At 37.0% G+C, this 26,342-nt stretch overlaps 1 protein-coding gene across 13 annotated transcripts in view; it reads right to left on the bottom strand.

Moving 5' to 3' along the window:
- Nucleotides 1-26,342, bottom strand: part of FOXP1 (forkhead box P1) — a 636,434-nt gene that overhangs the window by 96,816 nt on the left and 513,276 nt on the right. For 11 of the 13 annotated variants that reach the window (XM_088134348.1, XM_088134346.1, XM_088134347.1 and 8 more), the window contains 2 exons: nt 6,696-6,833; nt 4,841-4,930 (listed from right to left, as the gene is read on the bottom strand). In XM_088134348.1, the coding sequence (XP_087990474.1) occupies nt 4,841-4,930; nt 6,696-6,833 (228 nt within the window). Of the gene's footprint in view, nt 1-4,840; nt 4,931-6,695; nt 6,834-18,657; nt 18,812-26,342 lie in introns of those variants that run through there. The other 2 variants (XM_007421309.4, XM_088134345.1) reach the window with 2 other exon arrangements.

The raw sequence follows: 26,342 nt of genomic DNA, 5'->3' as shown, positions 1-26,342 counted from the left end.
CACTTAAAAGAAAAAGATGCTTGCTCCTTCCTTCCATCCATCCACCATTTTTAATAATTCAGTTTAAAATAGAAAGCAGTCTTCTCTTAGTGCAGCTTTGGATACTGCCATATTAGATACATGCACACAGTACATCAGTCCTGTTAAATATTGAAATTCCATTACACTGTCCAACTTCCCTTCTTGTCTTTTTACACACAAAGTATTTTTCCTTCATCTCCAAGCCATCATCTGTGTGTCAGAGACGCTCTCTTGTCTGACAGCAGCAATTTAGAAGAGTTAACTTTTATCGTTCATTCTGCTGTGTAACTTTCCCCTTCAAATTTCTTTATCTGCCCTCTGAGCTCATCTGAACTTTCATGTTCTCCCAGCATGCAGGCTTGCATTCAGAACTATGTCTAATAGACCAAATAAGAGGTTAACAAGAAGTGGCAACAGAAAGGAAAAAAAAATACAATCCCTGGTAACTGATAAGAATGACAGTGGCAGCCCTTTATTGTTTGTCTTCAAATATAGAGTTAAAGATCCTTAAAAAACTAAAATTTGATGCCTTTGAACAGAAAGAAGCACAAAATAACAACAGGGGGTTATTGCCTTGCAGCCACAGGGGAGAAGCTCCATAATTCTTATTCTCCCTTTTGAAGGTTGTTAGAAATCTGATTCAAAAAAGCAGCAGCAGAAGGAGAAAACCTCTTGAGGCTATAGCCATTTCCTGTGATCATGCATAATGTGCTTCAAAAGTGGGTTTTTACCAATTCTGTTGATCAATTGCACCTCCTTGCTATTCCCCCTTTTTTTCTGCTGTGTTTACATCTGATGCGACTCAATGACAAGCCCTGTCTGAGACTGTGAAACAGGCCTGTCATGTTGATTTATGGGCACATCAAACCACGACTTGTCCAAACTGAAGCTCGCAGTTCATTAATTAGAGAGTTGTGACTTTGAAGTCAGCTTTCAGACTGTGGTTTTTAACATTTGGCTTAATTTATATGCTCTTGAATGTGGATCTCTAAGGGAAAAACTGAAATTCCCTTCTTGTCTTTGAACTTCTTTTGACCGCACAATAATCATTTCTTTGTCCAGAGTGATGCCTGCATCCCAGAGTCATTAACGCGCATTGAACTGCCACTGATGAGTAAGCCCTACTGAATTAGAAAAACAGCCAGCAAAACAAAGCTGAGAGCATTCTGCACAGTGATATCTCACAATTACATGCCTTCCCTCCCTGTGCCATTTCCATTTTAATTACTCTTAGTCCTTTAGATTTACATTTTAGACATTTTTTAATCTGTTCCTTTTTTTATTATAGTGGCACCCGTTAGCGGGCTCTTGTTAAGGTTTGTGTCAGCATTTCCTATTATAGCCCCCCCACACCATTTCATAACTCAGCTATAAAATTCACACTTGACTTAAAACTTAGTTTTCCATATTGCACGGGGAATGGGGTTGATGATAGGCAAGGAAATGTATGGAGCAACATGGAAATGTATGCTTCATTGCAACTGCCACACGAACAGGGCAGGTGTGATAAGATAACCAAACTGAGGCTTGCCTGATGTGATGGGGCTGCATTTCTTCAAAGTCTTATCCTGGATAGTAAATGGTGGAGCTGGGTAGGGCTACTGGAGGCTGGAAGCCCCAAAACAAGTTATTTCTACTGTTGTTATGGAATCTGCCATCCTCTAAAAGTCAATTAACCACAACTTATGACAGTCTCATATAGCCCAGTCATAAGGCAGGGGATTATAGTTGAGCTCTCCGCAGCATAGCAATGAAGGCTATGGAAAAGATACTCAGATGCTGTGACGTGTCTATCTCTACGAAGATGAGAAGAGTGTGGACAATGTTTTTTCCCTATGACACTCTAGGGAAGTGACAGTTGGACTCTAAAAAAGCAAGACAGAAAGAGTATTGGTGCTTTTGAACTTAATGTTGGAGAAGACTTCTGAAAATATCATGGATAGCCAAGAAAACAAAGGACTATTAAACAAATCAATGCAAAGGTCTCGCTGGAGGCACAAACTATCAGGCTCAAATTATCATATACTGCATACATTATGCGAAGACCTAGCCCTATGGTGAAGCCTATAATGTTAGGAAAGATGGAAGGAAAGAGTAAAAGGATGACCAGCAGCAAGCTGGATGGATGAGATTACAAGAATGGATGCATCTTTGGAAAACCTGAAGGGCCAGTGGGGACAGATCATCCTGGGGAAGGTCTATTTATATGGACAACACTGACCTGACGGGACATGATCTATCAGTCAACTTCTGGAGGGCCAAATACATCATCCCTAACTTACAGCGATATAAACGTCACAATCTACTGAGTCTTTTCTAACGGAAAAAAAAATGATGCTCAGACAAATTTCTACAAAGATTATAATACTGTATATGATAGAATTTATAAAGTCTTTGTTGTAGAAGGTATATAGCAAACATGCATGGATTGTGAGATGATTCATAACTTATTTAGAAGGGAGATTTCACTCTATTCCACAAATTTTGCAACAGAGAAAACTACACCACCAACATATTCCATGTAAGATTTTGCCTGTAAATACTTTGTGAGATAGTTTTTTGCTTCCTTAATCTTGAGAAGAAGGGAAATTATTTTACTTCTGGTAAGTATAGTTTGCAGGTGAACCTTCAAGTAATTCTCTGCAGCCTACAACTGTATGTAGGGGAAAGAGTAGGTCCTGAGGGCATGTGTCTCTTGATTGGTAAGGTCTGTCTCAAAATAAGGCAGCACTGCTCCCTGTCCATTTCAATGGGCAAAAAGTGAGGTGACAGCAAAGTAGATGGACAGATGGACAGAGAAAAGAAGGGAGAGAAAAGAAAGGTTCTTGCTCACCTACTGCCCACAACAACAGAAACCATCCTTCTCTTCCTCTCTTCCTCACACACACACACACACACACACATATGGAACAAAGGGTGAGTGATGGATTTATTTACTTATTTAATAAAAAGATTTCAATAGGCCCTGATCGGATGACTCTGAACAGCATACAAAGAATCTCAAAAGACAATCTCCCAAAAGAGTAAAACAACAATAAAGCCAGCCCCAAGGTAAAATCACATGGCCACCCTCCATCCTCACTAGGTATTAGAATTGTTAAAAGCACACCTAAGAAAATATATTCGAAGAAATTTCCTAAAAACAAGATACAAGCAACCAATCATACCTCTGGGGGCAGCACACTGCTGACTTCATGGAGACTACTCTGGTAATTAGAGACTTTTATATCAATGTATAAAAAGACTTCAGTATTACAGCACTTCCTGATAATAAACTACTCCTCAAGTAGCACCTGTGATTATTTGAATTTGCCATCTCTATACTAGAAGAGATTTTTCCCCAACAGTTACACTTCCATTAACCAATTTTTTGAGCTCGGGCTTGCAGCTATGCAATGAAGGAGTTTTCAAAAAGTCTACATCCCAGGACCCTTCTCACCCCATCATTCAATTGTCAAGGACTCAGGCTTCTTTGCCATGAAACCTACATGCAGCTATATGTGGAGAACAATCCAGGACCCACAGTCAGTTCATAAAGAGAACCGGCTGGTCTAATAGGCATGATTGTTTTCCTGCTGGGAAAATATGGTGCCTCCCAGCCTCTTCTCTCTATCTCTCATACATACACACACAAAAAACCCTGCAGATATAACACAAAATAACTGGTAATGGCACATAAACTGTCTTTCAGCAAATTCTGCCCATCATCCTTTATCTTCTCTCCCTGTAGATGCCCCAGTAAGCTCCAAGAGAAGCACAGTATATCCTGGAACTATCTAAAAATCTCAGTTCTAGAGGTAAGCGCAGCTGTTTGGTAAGAAGTAAAACAGGGAAAGGGTTACAAGCAGAGACATTAAAATGCTAAAATGCTTACAAATGAAAGGGACTTCAGGGTTGGTCATTCAGTCCTAGTTATTTAAAGATATCTAAGGTTGCTTCACACAAGACAATTTTCCCAGTTTGGGATAGCTTTGACCATTTTAAACATTCAGTGAGGGGAAAATACAAGACATTAACTTCTCTGCTCCTTCCATTTGTTTAGAATATTAAAGCACAGCAGTGATTCCTATCCCTGTGGGAAAAGATACACCATCTTTGTTCATGGAATAAGCATAAGACATGAGTATCTGTGGTGGAGTGGGGAAGGATCAAGTGAGCATTGTGATGGCTCAAGGCAAACTCCGCTCTTTTTATATCAGATCTATGTAAGGGGCAGAACTTGTGTCATGAAGTTCCGACTGCCATGTGGATGAAACTAGTGGATCCTGTGAACTCCTCTGGCATCAGACTTTCTAAGAAGGAGTAGAAAGAATAATACAATAAACTTGTGCTTATGCTTTCCTGGTTTGCCTAAAATGCCCAAAGCTAATCAGACACATTTTCTCTGGGTTGCATTGAATGGGCTCGCTCCAGTAGGTTGCACCTGTAGGAATCCAGGCTGCACATGTGTAATTTAGTAAAAGAAGCTGTAATCTATCAGCCAGCTGTTTGGCAGAGAAAGGGAGATGTAAAACTCTATCCAATTCCAAAATGGCAAATTCTGGCTCTTTTCACCAAGTTACATGTGTATGATGTGAGCTGCTAGGCTGGTGAAATTTAAATTACTTTGTTTATCTTAACTATTTTGGGTATGTTAATTCATCATTCAGCTACAAAGATATACATATGGGAAGTGGGCTATGACAAAATAAGTTACTAGCCTTTATATTGTGCTAGGCTTTGAAAGCACAAATTTACTGGATAAAAGAATTGTTTAAATGGCTGCTATACTTTCTTTCACGATCTCTAGCTTGCAAATAAAAATGGGTTTTAACAGTACCTCTTTAGGTTGTTTTCCGGCATGTTGTTGCTGTAGAAGTTGAAGCTGCAACTGTTCCTGCTGTTTCTTATAAAATTCTTGAAGCTGCTGCTACAAAGGAAAATAAAAGGAGACAAGGAAAAAGAGGAAAATACAGGTTATTAAGTAAAACAAATTGGGATAGCCAATTCAGGATCCCCTTTTGGTATAATACACAAACGGCAATTTGAAAAATAGCATCCTTTTATCTGTAATGCTCTGACCTTTAGTTTGATACTCGACAATAAATTCAATGCACATTGACTATTCTTGGCATTATCGTTTGAAAAGTAATCTCCAAAATGAACTGATGAAAAACATACCATTTTCTACACAAACTAATTAAAATAAGGCAAGGGATGACCTTTGATTGAAACAACAAAGCCAAAATGCCCTTGCTGGGAGTGCCTGGTGAATCTTTATTTGGAACATAAACAAGCTTTCTAAATCATTGTTGCACTGTACGGTACTAAGCATCATTTAGTATAGACAGAGGTTTTCCTCTCCTATCCGCTTTGCCCACTACTCCAGACAGATAGCTCTTTCAATACTTCTATTCAGTGAATTAATACCTGAGACAGTGAATGTAAGTCACAGTGTTCAATGTCATCTTGGAATGGTCTTTGACACTACTGCTCTATGAATGAATGAGTGAATGAATGAATGAACCCAGCACATTTCACTGACATGTATACCACACAAAGTCATTTTGGGATTTGGTTAATTCACAACATTCTTGGAGGAAGAGGATGTTAACCCACAGGCTGTATCACAGCCTTAAAAACTTATAGTATGCATTTCTACTGATATTGAGTGGCTGGTACACACTTCTGTTTTGATCGCTATGTCAAGATACTACTTTGCTATTTTCCACCAGTTACCTTTCAGCTCATGTGTAAGCCACAAATGAAAGATAAGTGATCCTAGCAAGGGGTTAACATACACTGATTAATACAGTAAAAGTGGATAGACCACAGTTGCACAAAGATTCTATAATATTTATATGGGGGAAAATAGATTAGATTTTAATGCTGTCTTTATTTCCAACAGAGACAAGCTGGCATAGAGGGCTTGCCTCTATTACAAAGTGACACCACGAGAAAGCTAGACCAAGGTATTAAATAAACCATCTGGCCAAATAAAGATTTGAATCCAGCTCTCCTATCTCTAAATCCATCACGAAACTACTACACTGCAGAGGCTGAAAAAAGGCAGCCCAGGCTCAACGACTTCTGTGGTGTTACGCTGCTGTTTCATATGGTCTGAAAGATGAATACAGCGCCTATTCTAACAAATCACAGCATGAGTTCTTTCAGGCAGACACTGATGAAAACTAATTCTTAGAAACATGTATGAAAGCTTGGCATCTCTTTTAGCCCATTCTCAAAGTATTACCAATAACACATGGAGAAAGGCTCAGGAAGAGTCAACTCTTCAGACCGCATTATATGAGACGGCTATTAAGACAGTGATTTTGCCCAACCACTATCAATAGTTGCAACTGTGGCAAAATATATAGAGAACTACAACTAACATAAACACCATTATACAGATATGTATTTCCTATAGTGAATGTGAACGAATGGCACTTTCTTCAACTTGACACTCTACAGATGTCCTTGGGAATACTGTCATTACCAGTATTCCTAGCTGGCAGAGAATTCTGGGAATTGCAATTTCATCATGGATGTCAGGATGGGAAAGGTATAAACATGTAACGAACAACTGCCTATTCTGGGAAGATGTTCTTGTATTTGACATAGGAAACAGCACTGATAGCTTTCTTTCTCCAATAGCTATGTTGGTTGGCTGAACCGCTGCAAAAGAAACCAGTTACCTGTTGAAGCATGAGTGCCTGCTGCTGTTGGAGCAGGACCTGAAGTTGCTGTGGAGTTAGCACTTGCTGCTGGAGGATCTGCTGCATTTGCTGGGGAGTGATAACTTGAGGTGTCATCATAGCCACCGACACTGGAACCTGAAGTATGAAGAGAGTGCAAAGAACAAGCAGCTCAACAAACCTTCTGTCAAAGGAGAATTGTTTTGTTACATTTTGTTTTAAATTTTTCCTTCTACTCTACACAGTCAAAATAATTGTCTTAGTGAACTCGAGCTGCAGGCTGGGAAGGTTTTTTCTGAACAGGCAAGTATAGAACTGCACTGTTCGGTAACCCCAAATGTTTTTCCTACAGCCTTCATTTTAAAGGACAAGCAAAGGAATAAAAAACGATCGCATCTGATTTAGTTCAGGGAAATACTGCACCTTCCAAACAAGCTTTTTTCCCCTACCCATTCCACAGAAATAGATTTTACGTTCTGAGAAAATCAAGCTATTAATCTGCGCATCTTCTAGAGGTACCTATCAATTTTGACAAATGTTACATTAATTAACAAGTAAGACCCTTCAGAAGCGGCCATTGGGGAGTTTCAACTTAATGACTTGAAGCAAATTAATGCAATTTCAGCGATACAGAAAACCACACCTTGTTCCCCAGCAATTTTAGCGGTGGAATTCCTACAATGATGTCTCAACCGTTCCACATTCACCTAGCATACAGATGGCTTCAATTCTTTCGTATTATGTGAGATACCATTAAAAGCCGCTTTCCATGACATTTCAGTGACAAACAGCTACAGTGATGAACTTGATAGCATTTCATATTTGCAACTGTTAACACGTTTCTGCACGGGCATCTTTGCAACGAACCTGTACACTCTATCTGAAAGGATGATGTCTTGTTCAGATAAAACACTGACATTAAAATGACAGGCTGTCTTGGCCAAGGTTACACAAATTGTATTCAAGCGGATACCTAATGACAATGCTTTGAATTCTGCAAGCTTTCTAGAATGTAATTTAGCTATTCAAAATAATCACTGCACTTGTGTTTAATTTGCAGACTACATGAGAACCATTTTGTCAGTTCCGGTAATGCAACAAGACTATTTTGCAAGAAACCCCAGCAGAAAGAGAGAGAGAGATAAAGAAAGGAAAGGATAAAAGGGGGGAAGTTACAATTGAGGGGGGTACAAAACTCACATGACTGAATAAGTAATATTCAAGCACAATACTTTCCTTTAGTTTCAGCTCAAATAGGTGACAGCAAAAAACTAAAAGCAGTAAAAGGATATACTTAGTTAAAAAGAGTCTGCTGTCATCTCATATACCGCAATGAAAGGTAATAACATGTTTTGAACATTTTTATGCAGCACATGTTAAAAAATCAGCAGACAATAGCTGCTCAGGAGATAAAAAGATTTTAAAAAATATTTCAAGGGAGTAGTAAGCAAGAAAGAAATGCAGTATTAATTTTATGTAACATAACGTCTTAATATGCAGTTTTTCTTGACTTTTTCACATGATTTGTCCTGTCATTTGCATAGCAAATTCTCATTCCTAATTTCACAGTCATTATGCACTGATGTGCCGATTTCTCAGCACCACTAATTTTGATGAACTAAAAGTGGTTTCTGAAGGTCAGATTTATGTACAGCAAACAGTGTCCACTGTTGTTGCCTGCTTACGTATTTTAGAGACAATCCTTACTACATCTGTTTGCAAGAGTCAGATCCTATTATACCCTTTGGCCCTTCATTAACATAACACTAGACACCAGGCCAGAAAGTCTCAGCAACATTACTATTTCAGTGAGGGTTATCAGGACATGCGCTGCGATGTAAAGTAACCTGAAGCCACATTCAGGACACTAAGCTTCTCTATTAGCAAGCACCTATGTGACCCATGGACTGTACGAAAACAAATGTGTGTCAAAGCCATCACATTTGAATTTACCCCAAAGAAAAGGTTTTATACATATTAGAATAATTTTTTGTTATGCACACTCCCATGCTGACAGTTATTTGTACTATGCTTGCAACTGAGTTACTGTCATATAGAATTACAGCACAATTTACTAGACAAATTTTAGGAAATGAATACTAAAACCCCACAGAAATGGGAACAAGAGCCAAATCTATATTAGTACATGGAAATATAGATACAGAATGGTATCAGTGACAAGTGCTGAGGTACAGAGACTATTAATTCCTTAAATCATTGTCTTATTGATTTCCATTCAAGTAACAAGGGGAAGACATATATAGAGATAGACTGACAATGGGGAACAATAATGAAACAAAGAAAAGAACAGGAGCATAAGTAAAGAAACAGAAGCAATAGATTAGCTGCTGATTTGGCACATTTACTGGGCTGACAGAAGCAAGCTTTCTTTCACTCTCCTGCAATCACTAAACTCTTCAAAATCTCACAAATGCTGCATAAAATTTAAGCAGGGTAGTCTGTGTTGCGGGAGAAGTCCAGTAAGAACTAGGTAAATGAATTAGCCCAGTTGCACACAAGTAAATCTGGATCCAAACTAATCACTTTAATTCTAACATCAGACAGGGTGGTTTCAGATAATCAGTTATTGGTCTAAGTAGTTAAAAAAAACTCACTCCGTAGAAAGACAGGAACCTCTGATCACATGATTTAGACTTAACTTTCTATTTTGTAGACTTCTGTTACAAAATATTTGACTGAATCTATCTGTATTTAGTGTTAGTCCTTCAGTATTTTCATTAATTTAGAATTAAAGTACTGTGTACCATTTCTTAATTTTGTAATTTTCTTTTATAAAAATAATTTCATAATGATAGATTCAGATATAAGATTTTTTAAGTGTTACCCCTGATGGATGTACAAGACAATTTTACTTGAATCAGATTTAGGATGGATAATAAACTGGGATGAAAGTACACATAACAGCATTTCTTGGTGTTCTTCCCAACATTCGTTTATTGCAACTCTGAGTATGAAATGAGGAGTAGAGACTTGTCATGAGGTAAGGAAATGAACGTTTCCTTTCCTGCAGATTATCTACTCCACAATGCTATCATTAAGTTTTGAAAAGCATTTTAGTGTCCTATGAGCGGAAAGGGTTCTGCCGCCCTATTCTTTCCACTCCCCATTTCAGTTGAGCACAATTGTTTTTATTTTTGCTTTAGATGATAAACAAGATCTAGTCCTCAGAAAAAAAAGTTTCACATAATTTGCACACCTTCTTTCCCTGAGGCAGTGACACTGAACAGGTAGTGTACAGAAGCCATCCTTCCTAGTTTATAGGAGCTATTCTAATATTTTGCCTTTAGCCCAGGATTGTGACTAAAAAACTGAGACATGAACAAGGGAAAAAATGTTCTTGCTTCTCCCTTGGCATGCTGTTGGGAAAAAAATAGAATAATTTACTGGAGCCGGCAAGAAGTGTTAGCAGTTCTTGCTGTTCCTCCTCTGGATTGGCCCTGCCATGTCCTAAGGAGGGAGAAAAATGGAAGCAGGACTGTGGAATGGCTCCACAAAATGTTGGAAGGAAAATACTGGCTGTTGTCCGAGGGAAAAGTGCCATTTGCTTGAACTTCAGCAGCTCTTGTCTTCCTCACTATTCCTGCTTCTTCTCTTGCCCGCTTCAAGCATAGAATGATGAAAGGAACTTTATCCCACACTGCTTCCAAAACACAAGGTAATTACCTAGACTACATTTTAAGTAAATACATTTAGATATATAATTTCTTAAGTTCCAAATATCCACTTATTCATGTCACTAGTCCCTAATACTACTAGGATTCAAAGAGCATGCAATAGCAGCAATGGGCTATTACAGCTCACACTTTATTACCCATTACTACCAAGTCATTAGCAACAAGAGTGATTGTACTGATCTTAACTTATTGATCATTGTAACCACTATTATTTAATCCTATGCAGAATGTCTAGGAAGCTGCTAAAAACACACAGGAAAGAGTGCTGAAAATTATAGCCAAGGCATGGAAATTTCACTTTGATTCATAAAAACTGGCTAGTGGTTTAAATCAATAGTATTTAAAGCAGTCATGTGAGTTTTTAACCAGAGTTTCTAATATTTATGGGTCCTGGTTTGAATATATTCCATCAAAACAGTACTTATTTTACATACATTACACTTATATCTGATTGAAAGAAGAAATCTCTATTTAAGCTTGTTCTTTAACAAGTTAAGATTTTAATCCTGGATGGCTAAAATTTGAGATTCCTTTTACAAATAATATTTAAAATCCCTTACTTTAAATCTCATCTAATTTTATAGAGAAAAGAGACCTCATACTGGTAACTATCCAAACACATCAATCAACAAACATTTATTGATAGAACATGTCTTCACTACTCTGGAATAAACTAATTACAAGGTATGCTAATAAAATACATGTTATGAATGACAATAAAATGCATGAAACACGATCAGCTTAATCATAAGAGGCTCCTTCATAGTAAATCAAATGAAGGTTATAGATTATGCTTATTGATTTCAAGGATGTGTAAATCTATATGGAGCTAAGATACAGACAAATGGAAGTTCAGATTGCAATCCCCAGAACACTTCCTTAGGAATAAGTTTCATTTAACACAGCAGGACTTTAATTCCAAATACCGTATATAATGCTAGCAGAGTGCTACTCCTCCAATCTGCTCTATGAAACAACCATCACCTCATTACTCTGTTTTAATTTTAAGGAGACCATGGTTTGATTTATTCAATAACTTTCACACAGTCCTGTTGTCACTGATAAACAGGGTGTGGTAGGCATCCGGATCCATTGACAGAGGACAGTGAAGGCAACATGCAGTTGCTTCTTTCCTATTAGGGTTCTACTAGTAGATATCTGCTGACATTGCTTCTAACAGAAATGGCAAATATGCCTTTAAATGATCCTTGGTTCATTTCACTGGTGAATGCCTAGACATCATATTATTATAACTTTATATTTGGTACTAAACTCACCTTTAGGATAAAATGGTGATTTGATGATAATCTTTTTTCTTTCCAAAATTTAATTTGTACAATTAAACTGAATGCTAAATATTGAGTTTCTACCACTTCAAATTTATTTAATATATATCAACACCAAATGTTGTTTTTATTTTTAAAAAGTCCCCAGTTTAAGGAAAAGTCCATTCAATGCTTATCTTATAATTTATGTTTTTATTTGGTTTTTTTACTTTTCTGGTACTACCACTACTCTTATAACTAAGGATCATGATGATAATAATAAAAGCAACAACAATCACAATTAATTTAGCAAAGAGAAATTAAGAAATGCATTTCTAATGGCCTCCCAATCCCTTTAGTGGATGAGAATGAATACTGTAGTAGCAAAATATAAGAAAATAAGTTATAGAAGACCAATTTTAAGGCAATGAAAAATGTTAACTCCATCAATTTAATAAGACCAGTGTCTACAGAATAAAAGCCACCCCAACTGATTTGCGTAATACATTAATTCCAAACTTGCATAAGTAACAATAAAGGGGGAAAAATCATTCAGCATAATGCTAAAAGCATTTCACCCTCTGGAATAAGGAAGCACTAAATCACATTATCTGTATCTCCCTGTGGATAAAACATTTCTGACACAATATTTCAGGTCTACAAAACAAAAACAATTAAAGAGAAAAAGAAACCACACGGAGCTGGAAACATTCATGCGGAAATCATGATTCCGTTTCATTATGCAAAGTAGAATTTCACTTTTAAGACTTCAGTATTTTTCCTGAATAACACTGCAGAGAACATTACGACAGGTACTGTTTATTATATTAATGTAAAATCAGCTAAGTAGTCAGTCATTAGCATAAATGTTCTATCCTCAACAATACAACCTCCTATTAGAAAAAGGAGGAGGAGAAGAGATGGGAGCGAAGCTCTTTACAATTCAATTAGCATGTTTTTTTTTTTATCATTTTGTTTATTGCATTTCACCAAGAGTAGGAGTTTAACTAGAGACATACACAATTAAACATAATAGATTTTCCTGAGTTGGTTAATAATTCTGTGCCTCCTACCACGTAAAGCTTTCTTTCCCAACTGAAAGAAAGGGGGGGGGGAGAGAGGAAAAATGATATTTGTTTTAAGTGTGAAACCTTAGTGGAACCTGACACTATCTCCACTTTGCTTGCATGCTTGATTTCTTACTTATGTGTCAGGCTAAGAGTTAAAGCTATAACACATATCCACTTAATTTGCATATAAACATAGACTTTACATAAATTAAGACTTTATTCTTAAATATTTGTTAAGATGAACACTGTTCTCTTCTTACCTAAAGAGACATGGGGAGAAAGGGGAAGAATAGGGATGGCATGATTCAACTGTACTGTTTTTAAAACAACATACCTGCACAATAGTATTACAGTAGGAGGGAACCTTCTTCAGTGAAAACTGTTTTGTTTCTTTTTAGCTTACTTAAAAAACAAAACAAAACAAAACAAAATAAAAAAAACCAGTAGCAGTCCCTAAAGAGTTTGTACATTCTTAATCCCATCCACACAAACCTCAAGCAGTCAAAAAGCAACAACCACATCCTCAATTTCATTAATAGTCTTAGTTTTTAATATTTACACACTAATTTATTACATTCCGAGAATCATAACAAAAGGCTATGATTAAATTAGCATTTTAACAGTTGCACAATACTAGAGAGATCTTTTTATTTTGCAGCATGTCTCGGAAACTGTGAAATTTATATTAGCAAAATAATTTGCAATATTAGCATATATTTTTATTTTCTAGTTTTCCTACTCAAGAGATTCTCATGTGAGTTTGCCTTTTTTCTGGGTTTGTGTATGGATGGACTGGAGGATGGGATACACAAGAAACTGTACCGGCTAATGTAATATTAATAACCAATTAAAAATATGGTGAATGTACTCCCAATCAGACACAAAATCCCAGACAAATTATGACAAGATGTCTTCAAGTTACACACTCATTTAAAGGATGTCACAATGCAGAGTTACAGCCTTTGCAATACCTGTAAAAGTTTATTTGCTTAAGCATGCTGTGTTTCACACCTATCACAGGTATGTTCATCTACAGAATTCTAATTTGCACTCATTCTGCTTATCTTTAATGAAAAAAACATCAAATCCTTCTTCGACAAATTTGCTATCGACTGATTTATTTCTAATAAAGACACAATCAAATCAGAATGCACTCTGTACTTAACGATCAAAATATAAGGGGTTTCTTCCTCCTTTAAAGATGCCTTACAAAGTAAGACAAATGGGAAAACACAAGAATAAAACCTTCTCCCCAAATGGTGCAGTAATTAGAGTAATAATGCAAAACTAATATAATAAATAAGTTGGCTTTCTTAGAAAATATAAGAAATTAAGCTGTGAGTATTTGGTACTGGTTTGATAGGGAAAATGTATCAAAATTTAATGTACTCTCCCATGTGTCATCTTGTTTTGTCAAGACTTCAAATAGAATTGGAAAGTACAAAATAACAAGCCCTTGAGAAATCACAAAGTCGACCTTTTTGATGTTGTTGGTTTACCTTGTTCTCTGTTATCTGAACACTGATGTTTCAGATTTAAGGGCAAGATTGAGAACTTTAAAATTAGAATATCCTATTGTTGTCCAGTTGTCCTTTTCTTTTCCTTCAGAAGGACTGATATGAAATCAATACTTAATTAATCAATGAAAATAACTCTGCTTTAAAGGCACAGCACAGTGGATACTTGTTCAATGTTCATTTATATCTCCATCCCACCCCACCTCATCACATCATATATTGCAGACAAGAGAAATACTTCCCAAGAGAGGAAACTGCTCTGAAAAGGTTAACACAAAAGACTAGTTCATAAAACTACTTGATTCCCTTCTTTAAAAAAAAAAAAAAAAACAGACACACCAGTTAGCTTTAGAGATGAGGAGCACATGGTGTGGCCTCTGCCCCTAGATCCCTTCCCTGCCCTTCAATCTTTGATAACACAAGGGGGAAAAGCATTGGAAAAAAAAGAAAGAAAGAACCCCCATTAAAAAACAACAACATTTAAACTAACATCTGAATTTCACAGAGAAGCCAGTTTCAAGAAAACACCGTCCAACTTTCCTTAAAACAAACAAACTACTTAAAATCAGCCAAGCTTCTCACTAAACAATATTAAGTCAGTGTTCAGTGTCACAACTTTCCCACAATCTAGTTCTGCAGGTGTGGACTTGGGGAAATGGGAGGGAATTCTTTTTATTTACTTATTTTCTCCAACAACAATTTGGGAAGGGGTGAGATAGATAGATAAGGAAAGAGAACAGTGTTAATCTCTCAAGTAATAAACAATTTTACAAGGAAGACTGATTCTGCTGGTGAAAAACCACTGTCAGATATTTTGCCTTTTCTCTAAACTTTTAACAGCAGTGTGATTTTCCTACCTTTCACACAAATCACGGTCTGCTTTCTCCAGAGCAACAGAGTTGGAGAGACTGCAAACAGCGATTCGTTTACATTTTCAGCACTTTGGAAAGAAATAAAACTACAGTGAAATGAAGCAAGAGACTTCCCACACAATCCCAGGTACCATCATCTGCTGACAGTTGACTCTTTAAGAAGATATGTGAGAAACTGTATTCATGTATTTGCTCTGTGCCTGTTAAAATTTAGCATATATTTAAAATTTAGCCTCCAACATATAATCAATAATCTTTGCTGCCCGCCCTGCACATTTGATTCTTTTTTTAAAATACCCCCCCACCCCCACCCCAATAGTAACACAGGTACAGGGGAAGCAAAGCTCTGTACTTAATCTGTCTGTAACAAAACTTACTAATTTTTTAAAAAATCTATAAGAGTCTAGTATTTTTTCTATGGGGGCTTATAGATTGCAGAAAGTGACACATTTCAGTTAGCTACCAAAGAATCAGTACAGTCTGACGTTTACACCTGCGTGATGCATTTCTAATAGGAATCTTCTAATGTAGATAAACTAAAAGAATCCTTCTAAGAGTTCTCCATTTTTGAAGAAAACAAAACAACCACTACCTTGTATGCACATTGTCAAAGGAAAACTCACGTTAGGCTTTTAGACATACAACAGTGTAAAAAGTTCCAAGAAATTATGATCCTATCACTCCAATTTTAGCCCAACTGGGCATGGCATCTCTTCATTCTTGCCTGTATTAGGTAAGATGCTGTTTTTAAAGGGGTAAAGTGGTTAGGACTAGTATTAAAAAGTATAGTAAGGTGTACTTAAAAGAATAGTTTGTTAAACTAACAAACAAAGAACAAAACTGCACAGAAATAAATCCTCCCTATCGTAAGCTTTCTGATGATTTATGGTTTACCAACTCAGCAAGGTTATGCAACACTGCATGCCTTTTTAGATGCATTATTTGAGCCAGTTGAGATTTAATTAAGATCACAGCCTCCAAAATCCCTGTCAAATGAAAAATTCACAGAAGACAATGCACTATATATCCTCATTCAGATAGTCTCCTCTCCATGACTTTGGAATAACACGTTAATCCTGTTTCTATGGTGGCAGACAAAAGTTAACGAATTTTGTTTTCTTTCGACAATGTGTTGTTTTCTGGTTTATGCCATGAGATCATACCTTAATAAGGTGGGGGGAACAGGGACAAGCAGTGGGAATGAGAACAAGAGGGCAGTGAGAATTTGCAGAAACATGTCTCAAACACCAGCAGATATATCTTGACATTTTCACTGGTCTGCTGTGATGTCACCCTGTTTTCATATAATTAACTCTTGCTGGTAGGGGTGGCATTTTATACTCTCTGTCCATTACTAACACTGTGACAATGGAGTATTTTTTTTTTAAAAAAAAATCATTTTTAAAAAATGCACTGTATTTGGCAGGCAATATTTTAAAAAAAACAGAATACATACAGATGAAGTCTGTAAGTCATTATCCATGTTACTCACGTATGAATGGCCAGATTAAATGTGTCACCTTACCAAGATGCATTTTTATTCCTATTAAGGTTTATAAAGACTGCAGGCCTGTAAATTGTTGAAGAGTTATTTTTAAAAGGAAGTTCACAGGAAGAGTTTACCTCTTGCAAGTATAAATTTCTGTTTGCATTATCTTACCATCATTTTGCTTATCTCATAGTTTAGAAATGACAGGTGCTAGCAGACTTTTGTTTGACAGGCCCCTACACAAATAACTGTCGTGCCTGAAAGGCTAATGCACTACTAATGAACAATAAATCAGCTTTGATTATAAAGTGTCAGACCAATCAGTTTTCAGTTCAGCTCTATCATATCCTAGGCCAAATCAGCTACACTGTTTGGACAGGATTTGTTTTCAGATTTATATCCGTATCAAGGCAATTTCAGACAGGACATGAAAGAAGGCAGTGTGATTGTTTAAAGTTTTCTACAATGTAGAGTCTCTCTGCTTCTCGCTGAGAAGCTGCAACAGTAGTAGTAGAACAGCACTGCTTCCAGAACAAATGTTGTAATGTTACTAAAAAGGACTGAAAATACAGAATCACCACACACAACATTTGTGCATATTAGCTACCCATTTATTTACACACAGAATTCAAACAGAAATACGGACTTGCATTCACACACTGCTTTTTCAACTTGAACTCAAACTGGGCAAGATACTGGAGTGCATTTATGTTAACTCTACTAAGCACTTGATCTTAGCTGGTCAATATAACCTAATTAATCCTGTCAGAGTTGCCTAATAAGCTTAAAGGCAGATATGCCCATCTGTATACACAAATACACCCATGGACACATCAGCTAGACATACACAAATATGAAAACCCATATCATACGCGGAAGGCACAGAATTTCGCCCTCTTTGCTTCAGAAATATCTGTCGGTTTAAGTCAGCAACGGAAAAGTTTTTCTTCGGGAAGAGATCTCATTCAGTACAAACAAAGCACATTTCTTATTTCCGAAGCTTATCATCCCTCTCCACTCTTTTTTATTTTTTAATATACCATCCTAAAACCTCCTACAGCAATTTGATAACAATTCTTTTGGTTTAAATCGACACTTCCTCCAAACTTTCCACAAGTAAATTCCTCTACGACCTATTCATTTTGTCTCCCTCCCTTGAATGGTCAGAAACGAAAGAGTTAATCTCAAAGAGGAAGCATGTATATATGCACTTTGCTCTAAACTAACCACCCACTTCCTAACTGTTCCCTCCTCTTCACTACCACCACCCCTTAGAAAAATAATCTCCTTTTGCAGGAAAATTCAGTATTCTAAGACTGATGCTTAGCTTGGTTACAGTTAGATCCAGTTACACTTATTTCTTCGGAGAACATAAATCCTGGTAACTGTCAAAAACAAACCTCTCGTACATAATTTCACGTGGCAAATTGTCTAGCAAGTAAAATCAAATACTTAATTGTGCCTGACACAGAATTTTGCACATCTGCAGCTTTACTCTCCTTTCTCCTTTTTAAAAGAAATTATAATTAAGGCAATTATGCCATAAATATTGAAAGCATGCCTCCAACAATAGGATAGAATCTCACTCATGTATATATTTAGCATCTACATTACCAAACAGCATTATTTTAAATGCAATATTTACTAAGTTTTTACACTTACTACAAGTAAAGACAAAGAAGAAATGTATTCATGCACTGCTCACCCTTTTTAAAAGGCTGTTCTCAAATCTTCCCTTAAAGTTCTTGAAAAGAAGACATAGGCCTACATAATGTAAATACAGTTTTGTTGACGGTCTGTTTCTCAGCTTCTTTGTAAAACTCTTGACTGAGAAGAGTGAACAAGAGAGTTCAAAAAGCTTCAATTCAAAGGAAGAGAGAAAGAAAGAAAGAGACAGAGAGAGAGAGAGAGAGAGAGAGGGAAAGAAGGAGGGAAAGAGGGAAAGGGAAGGAGGGGAGGAAGTTGAATAAACACCCTATTTTGTCTATACAAAATTAAAAATCAATGCACTGTATTATTTGAAACAAATAATAAAATCAATCATATTGACAAACCTGACAAACTCCATTTAGCTGTCACCACAAACACAGTGCTGGGCCATGAAGGTCTATTAAGGCTTGCAGTGCAGTCTTCAGGTTACAGACAGATTGCACACACAAGGGTGCTCCTGGGCTGACAAGATGCAAACTACCCAATCAGCCACGCCCTTCTCCACCAATCACAACCAGCCTCTAAACATAATCAGTTCAAACACCCCTACACAATGGGCCTCCTCTCTCTCTCTCTCTCTCTCTCTCTCTCTCTCTTTCTGAAGGCAGGTGAAATAATGCTTTTGTGAAATAACGCTTTTGTCTCTAAAGCAACTACAATTAAGTGCTGTTAACCCTGTGACCCAACCGTGTCTGTTTCTGCGCTCTAAAAAGCATGGCAAAGAGCATATGCTTACTCTGTCCCTGCAAACATCACTTCCAAACTATTTTTTTTCCCTTAAGAAAACCCAAACCAATCCCAACTCCATTGACTAAGAGATCTTTTAGAAATCTCACCGTGAAAGAGCTATCTATTCAGCAGAGCCTACGCGACCGTACACAGCAGCAGCGAATGCAACCTTTCACAGCAATCAGCTTTAAAAATCAAATAGGCCAAAAAGGAACAATCGTACTTAAGGAGGGGGAGCGTTTTTTTAAACCTCATTTGAAAACCAGTTTTTTTTTTCTTTTTGAATGGGGAGGTAGTTTTTATATCTCTTCAGCAAAAATGCTGCTTTTATTATTTTGCAACACTCTAGCCTTTTCAAATACTTCTGTCTAGCACAGATTATTCATGGCACGATCCGGTATAAATCATGCAAACATATACAAATAAGTATTCAACAGGAGTTTGTACAAATTATTTGTGTGCCTGGCCTATGCAGAGAATTACCACCCACCTCTTCCAAACAAAGCAAAAGGAAATGAATCACGTACTGGGGAATGATAAGATGTTAAAATTTATCACAACCACAGATGAATCTATTACATCCCTCTGATCAATGTTTTCCAAATAAGGATTTTTATCAGCCTTGTTGTTAAGGCTGCAAACAAATATTTCTGAACTTAGTAGCTTCCACTCAAACGTTTGGACAGTGCTGGGACCTTTCCACTATCAGTTTTGATGGTTCTGTGCAATTAATGCAGAACAATCACTCAAGGTGTCAAATGGTCAGATAGAAAGAAATATAACTTTCTTTTGAGCATCAATGCTCCCCCCCCGCCAAAAAACCTGGGGCATTTTCTTTTATTTATTAACCGAAGCTCATCCAGTTACTTTTGAAAAATGTGGTTTCTTTGATATTTTAATATTATAAATAATAATACATGGTTTTATAAACCTTACACAAATAAAATTAATCTGTCTTTATTTTTTCTTCAGCTGGATACAGTTGAAATACTTCAGTTATTTCACCTGCACCTAACTAAACAAAAGGTCTTGCAAACACAAGCATACACTATGTGCAAGAGACATGATTCCAGAACAACAGTTGTGTTATTTGGGGAAGTGGGGGGAGGCTCACAAGACAAAGGATCCAGTTCACTGATAACTTGTAATCTGATGTTAAACCAGATGTGATACAGATTGCTTTCCATAGCTTGAAGTGTTTTCTGTTAGATAACAAATGAATGAAATGTTTTGTACAGGTCACTAAAAAGTTGACCCCTACTTTATGAATATTTAACAATGGACTACAGACATCTTATGTGAGATCCTAAATCTGCCAAAAGCATCATCCCTGAATGAGAAAGATTCTTGCTCTTAAATCAATGGCTGAAGTAGAAGAACAAATCTACATATCAAGGACATGGATTCAACTGTGCATTGTGAGTATCCTACAGCGTATTTTGTAATTGACACATATTATCTAAACAAAAATAATGCGAAAAACAGTGTGGGTTAAAAGAAACAATAATATTATTTTATATCCTTAGAGGTTGCACATGTTTGAGTACCTGAAACTGTTGAGGAGGAGGAGGGAGGGGAAATGGAGCTTATTTAGTTAAGGCTTTGCACAATTTTTCCCACTTGCAGCTCTCCTTTTTGCTCTTCTGTGTAAGCTGTGTCTCTTATATTCATGATCACATAACTGCCTTGTGGCAAACAGATGAGCTACCTGCATTTTAAAATACTGTTTATATAGTATTCTCCATGGCAAAGTGCTTTGCTACTCTTTATCTCTTTCATCCTCCGTATATCGCGATGTGAGTAGTCCCCTCAGACTGGGGACTAGTGGGTTGATAGGGAACGAAATCCAAATTTCAGGAAGCTAAAACAGATACGAATGTAGCCAAATACACCCTGATTTCAAGAACAGAATAGGCTAGATTATTTTTACATTTTGTCCTGTATGCCCAATGCATCCATGGCGTTTATTCAGTGATTTGGGGAAAGGCACTATGTACCTTTCGGCCTAGCCTGCTTTACAAGATTGTTGTAAGATAAGAGTGGAGGTAAAAAGAAAACATCAATATTTGTCTCACACAGACGTACCCAGAGTTAGGTCGGGTCAACATACATCCTCTGCAAATCAGACCTATTTGACACCCAGCTGGGAGAGAGTATGGGATCCAAGGTAGCAACAGACAAGCCACATGTACATGGATTGTTCATGGATATTCCTTCTCTGAACACTTTATCTTTGGATTTAGGGATTTTTTTAGTGAGCTATGACATTTTACACAAGTAGCAATCTTCTTCATCTCTATTACAGAATCCAAATTTTATTTAAAAATGCTATTTTATAATACTGTTATGACATGCAAGGCAGTCTCCTCTGAGCCAAGATTTATCTTCTGGAAACTTCATGGATGGGTCTTGGCAACAATGTGGAAATGGCTTGTCGCTGCTTTTTCCTGGGATTTTTTTCTTTTTTCCACCAATTTCCCAGCCTACTCTACAGCCCTGGGACTCAGTATTTCCCACCCAAGTCCTGTTGTCTTTCAAAGAATAGCCAAGGTTGGCAGGAGAATGCCACCAAGCTGAGCAGGTAGTTATAACGGGAATTTGCCAAATACCTTCCAGAATATCATCCTGAGGTAGAGTAAGGCCTTCTTTATTTCAATTGACCAGGGAAGATGTATATGTTGGGGTGGGGTGGGTGGGGGAAACGAATGGGCTTTTTAAAAATTTTGACTGTTTTCCACACTCTGTGATGTGATAAACAGAATATAAATTTCCTTGTTTTATAGTTTACTTTTTGCTTATTTCAAGATTCTGATTTTACAGAATCCCACGTCTAATTACATCAGGTGGGTTCCTCTTGTGCTAATAATTTCACATTGCAAACAAGTATGGTGCCAGTACCCTAACGGTACCAATGTTTTTATTTATTTGATTGAATTGCTGATTTGATTTGACTTAGGGGCCACCTGATTCTAGATGACTCTGAGCAGCTTATAATTAAAATGGAGAGAATTATAAGAGTGGTGCACATCCAGGAAACATTTAACAAAAACAGCTGACAGGGGCTCAACACCCACCCTAGACCCCGGGAGAACAGCCAGATGTTTGGAATGTCATCAGAGTGGGAGCCATTTGGATCTCTGCTCCTAATTAGCATAAATAGTTATTTTCTTATCTGGGACAGAATTATTATTGTCTTGACTTCTATAATTCCCACTTACATGAGCTTTCAACAAGGTTGCTCTGTTACTTCTTGTTGGCTGTTTTGTTTTGCAAGTCAGTCAGGGTCTTCTGTGGGGTAGGGGATGATTGTCCTAGATCCATATATGGAGAAGGCTCTATCTAAATTATGGCCCAATAATTGAAATTATTGGAACTTTTATTCAGTGAAGAATAACTCTTTAGTTACAAGACAATCCCAGTAATGATTTCAGTATTTTTGGGTTACTTCACATATTCCCATATTAATGGGCCATTGATTTCAATGGAAAAAAATAATCCATTGCTATGCTATACAGTGAGAAGGGAGATCCTAAATGAACAATTTACTGTAGCCTTTTCAGAGTTTTCACAGTTTCTAACACTTGCCTGTGTACAAGAATTACTAAGATGCATAACACAGAAACTTTCTTTTAATGTGTTGACAAAAACTGAGACATCCATTTTTCTCTCAGCTCCTTAACAGCTTACTTTGTCTAAAAATGTCAGATATTCAGAGCTTTAAAACCTTGGCAGTGAATTTTACAGTGAACCGTCAAAAATCTAGTGAACCTTGTGATGAGGCAGATAGGAAGCTTCTGGAAGATGTCGGAAATTCTTTGGAAAGCACAGATTTAGCAGAATGATACTACTGCATTCTATTAGTTCCAGTTACTGAAAAGAAGGAATAGGAGCCCCCCATTTCCATAAGGTTCCTTGTGAACTACCTAGAAGCATCTGCTTGACCATCAAAGGAAATAGTGTGCTGCATGATGACGACAAATATTTATTTATTTGAAAGAAAGATGGAGCTGAACATAAGACAGCTCCCCCCCCAAAGATAGAGAAAAAAACCTCATCTGCCTCCATTACCATATTTTCAGACAACCTAGACAATCCTCCTGTTTATAAAGGCAAATTATTGTGAAAAGCTCTTCCTTCCAGTTAAAAATAATATTTGTTTTTATAGCCAAAGATATTTAAGGAATGACTACATGATACAACACACCCAAAGCCATTTGCATTTAGGTAAAAACATAAGCATAAATAACTTCATTTCAAAATGACATTCAAAAATACTTATATTTGAGTGATAATTCTCATTCCTACTATTTCTACTGTAAAATGGATTTCTTTTCAGTTATAGTTTTTTCATGTTATCTATAAGAGGAATTGCTGGATATATTTTTATTGCTTGAATTATTGTAACCTGCTGTTTTGTCAGTACTATTTACAGGTTTATCCCAATAGAGTGTGAAATTAACATTCTCTAAAACCAGATCAGGTAAGTATTCATAATGTGGCACAAGCTCAGCTTCAAGGAGTCCATGTTTTATTGCCAACTGCCTATAATATAATTTCTGCCACTTGATTATGCCTTGACATATTTAAAATTCACCAAGGCAATACATCTGATGGCTACATGAACCATAGTTTCCCATCTTTTCTCTGTATTTCTGGTGTAGATCTGATTTCAAAGTCTTGGTAAGATACTGTTACAAGTATTACATTAACTACAATAAATATAAGAATTATTATTAATCTTAAAGTGTAAAAGTCTAGAATTAAGAGATAATAAATAATATGAAAGACAACATTTTAGAAGATTAGGGTGAGCAATTTGGTCTCCTTTCAGATCTTTCACTGCAATTCTGAAAAAAACAGAATAGTATAAATGCCATATGGAATATAATACACATAAAATATGCATGCAATATATAAACACATTTATACATTTGATGACAGATGTGTAACACCAAATTCTAACTTGGCAATGCAAATGGCCTTGGGGACATTCTAAATGTTAGGATAATCCACAATTCAACTAATTGGATGCCTTATTTAAATAAAGATAGACTCACTTGAAATTACACAGGCCACCCAAATATAATTTAATGAGAAGATGAATAAAACAGGTTCACATAATGGGATGTTCCAGTGAACATTCTTCCTATCAGTTAACTTGTTGTAATGAAACATGAATATGGTGAATTGATCATCACCTGGTTTATCAATTTGTATCTGCTCAATTTACTTTAACCTTTCAGTAAAAGATGGCAATAAAGATTGTATTAGTGTAAATCTGAATGAAACTACTGTGCTTATCTTTAGAACAACTGAAGGGGCACCTAGGGCGATCTTGAACTGCATGAAACATCCATGGGCAAGAGACAAAACTTCAACTTTGGTGAATTTGATGACAGTGAAAGCATCCTTCCTCCTTAAGTAAATATCTCATCTTGTAGACATCCAATATGTGCAACAATTGGTATATTCACGATTGTCATAGGGATACAATTAAACAGTCATGTCTTTTACGTGGAGTGAATTACCACAGTACTTCGATTGTAACAATTTTGTTCTGGTCCTGCAACTTTGAAAGTTTGATGACTTTAGACACAGAGTACCTCAGATGTGCTCATTCTCTATTCCTGTGTATTATGATTTCACATATTTTACTCTGATTATTTCCCAAAACAGTTTGGCTTAGGATTTCCATCTGATTCTGGAAAAAGTAATATAGATAGAGGCTCAACCAGAAACAAGAGGTTGTAACTGTTATTGTTTCCGCCATTGTCTATAGAGGAAGGATAGCAGACAACCCCCAGCAACCAGAACGTATCATTCTCCATACCCATCCATATTATGATGATGACTGGTCACACAGTCAGTCAGTTGTTTAGACTTGATTCAGCATTTTTATCCACCTATCGAGTCCTTCCCAAGGACCTGGGATTGGCAGATGTTGTTGTCTGATGGTGAAGTATTGTTGCAGGATGTAAGCTGTTCCAAGTAAAGCTGCCTTTTACAATTGACTGATGGTGATTTTATCAATGCCGATGGTATTCAAGTGGTGCTCTAGATTATTTATTTATTTATTGTATTTATATAGCCACCCATCTCTCACACACTGACTCTGGGCGGCATACAACAATTAAAAAGAATAAATACATAAAAACAGTTACAGATAAAAAACTATAAAAGCACACAAAACAGGAGAGGATAACATTAATAAGGGAGCCATTGCAAAATCTCCCCAGTCCCCTGGGACCCCCAGGCCTGATCACATAGCCAGGTCTTGAGGGACTTGAGGAATGTTAAGGGGGATGGAGCTAATCTCACTTCTAGGGGGAGACGATTCCACGAGGCGGGTGCCATGGCAGAGAAGGCCTGCCTCCTGGGACCCGCCAAATGTAATTCTCCAGTGGACGGGACCCGCAGCATGCCTTCTCTGCCAGACCTGATGGGTCAGGCAGATGTGATCAGGGAGAGGCGGTCCCTCAGATAAACCAGCCCCATGCCATGAAGGGCTTTAGAGATCAAAATCAGCACCTTGAATTGGACCCGGAAGCATCTGGTTGGTAATTGGCTGTTATTCCTGTTGGTACTATCTTTGCTTTCTTTTGCCACAGTCGTTCTATTTCTATCTGCAGGTCTTTCTATTTTGTGATTTTCTCTAGTTCTTTCTCTTCTATTCTGCTGTCTCCAGGTATTGCAATGTCCGCTATCCAGATTTTTTTTGTCTATCAACAATTATGAAGTCTGGGATGTTATGTGGCAGGTCCTTGTCTGTTTGAATTCTAAAGTCCCAGAGCACGTTAGCATCTTCATTTTCTATTACTATGTCGGTTTTGTGGTCCCACCAGTTCTTGATTGCAGGCAAATGGTATTTTCTGCAGATATACCAATGCACCATTGTTGCTACTTTTTCATGCTGTTGTTTGTAGTCAGTCTGTGCAATATTCTTGCAGCAGTTAACTAGGTGGTCCAGTGTTTCTTCAGCTGCTTTGCAGAGGCAACATTTTCTGTCTGTTGCTGTCTTCTCAATTTTAGCTTTATATGCATTTGTTCTTAAAGCTTGGTCTTATGTAGCCAGAATTAGCTTCTCTGTCTCTTTCTTCAACTTTTCTGCTCTTAGCCATTGCCAGGTCTTGTTGTTGTCTGCTTTGCGTGCTAGTTTTTTTGTGTACTGGCCATGTAATACTTCGCCTTGCCATGTCTCTTTGCTATTCTTCATTTAGTATTTCTTAGAGGCCAATTTGTTCTCTTTGGTATTCAGTCAGCATTCATGGTGTACTACCTTCAGTACATCTTCTTCACTGTC

This window comes from Python bivittatus, unplaced genomic scaffold (assembly GCF_059951505.1).
Source record: "Python bivittatus isolate LINGU-HERP-01145 unplaced genomic scaffold, Pbiv_v1 ctg000080_np1212, whole genome shotgun sequence".
Classification (NCBI taxonomy): Eukaryota; Metazoa; Chordata; class Lepidosauria; order Squamata; family Pythonidae; genus Python; species Python bivittatus.
The sequence above is the reverse complement of the archived record's forward strand: the minus strand, read 5'-3'. Positions and strand labels throughout refer to the sequence as shown.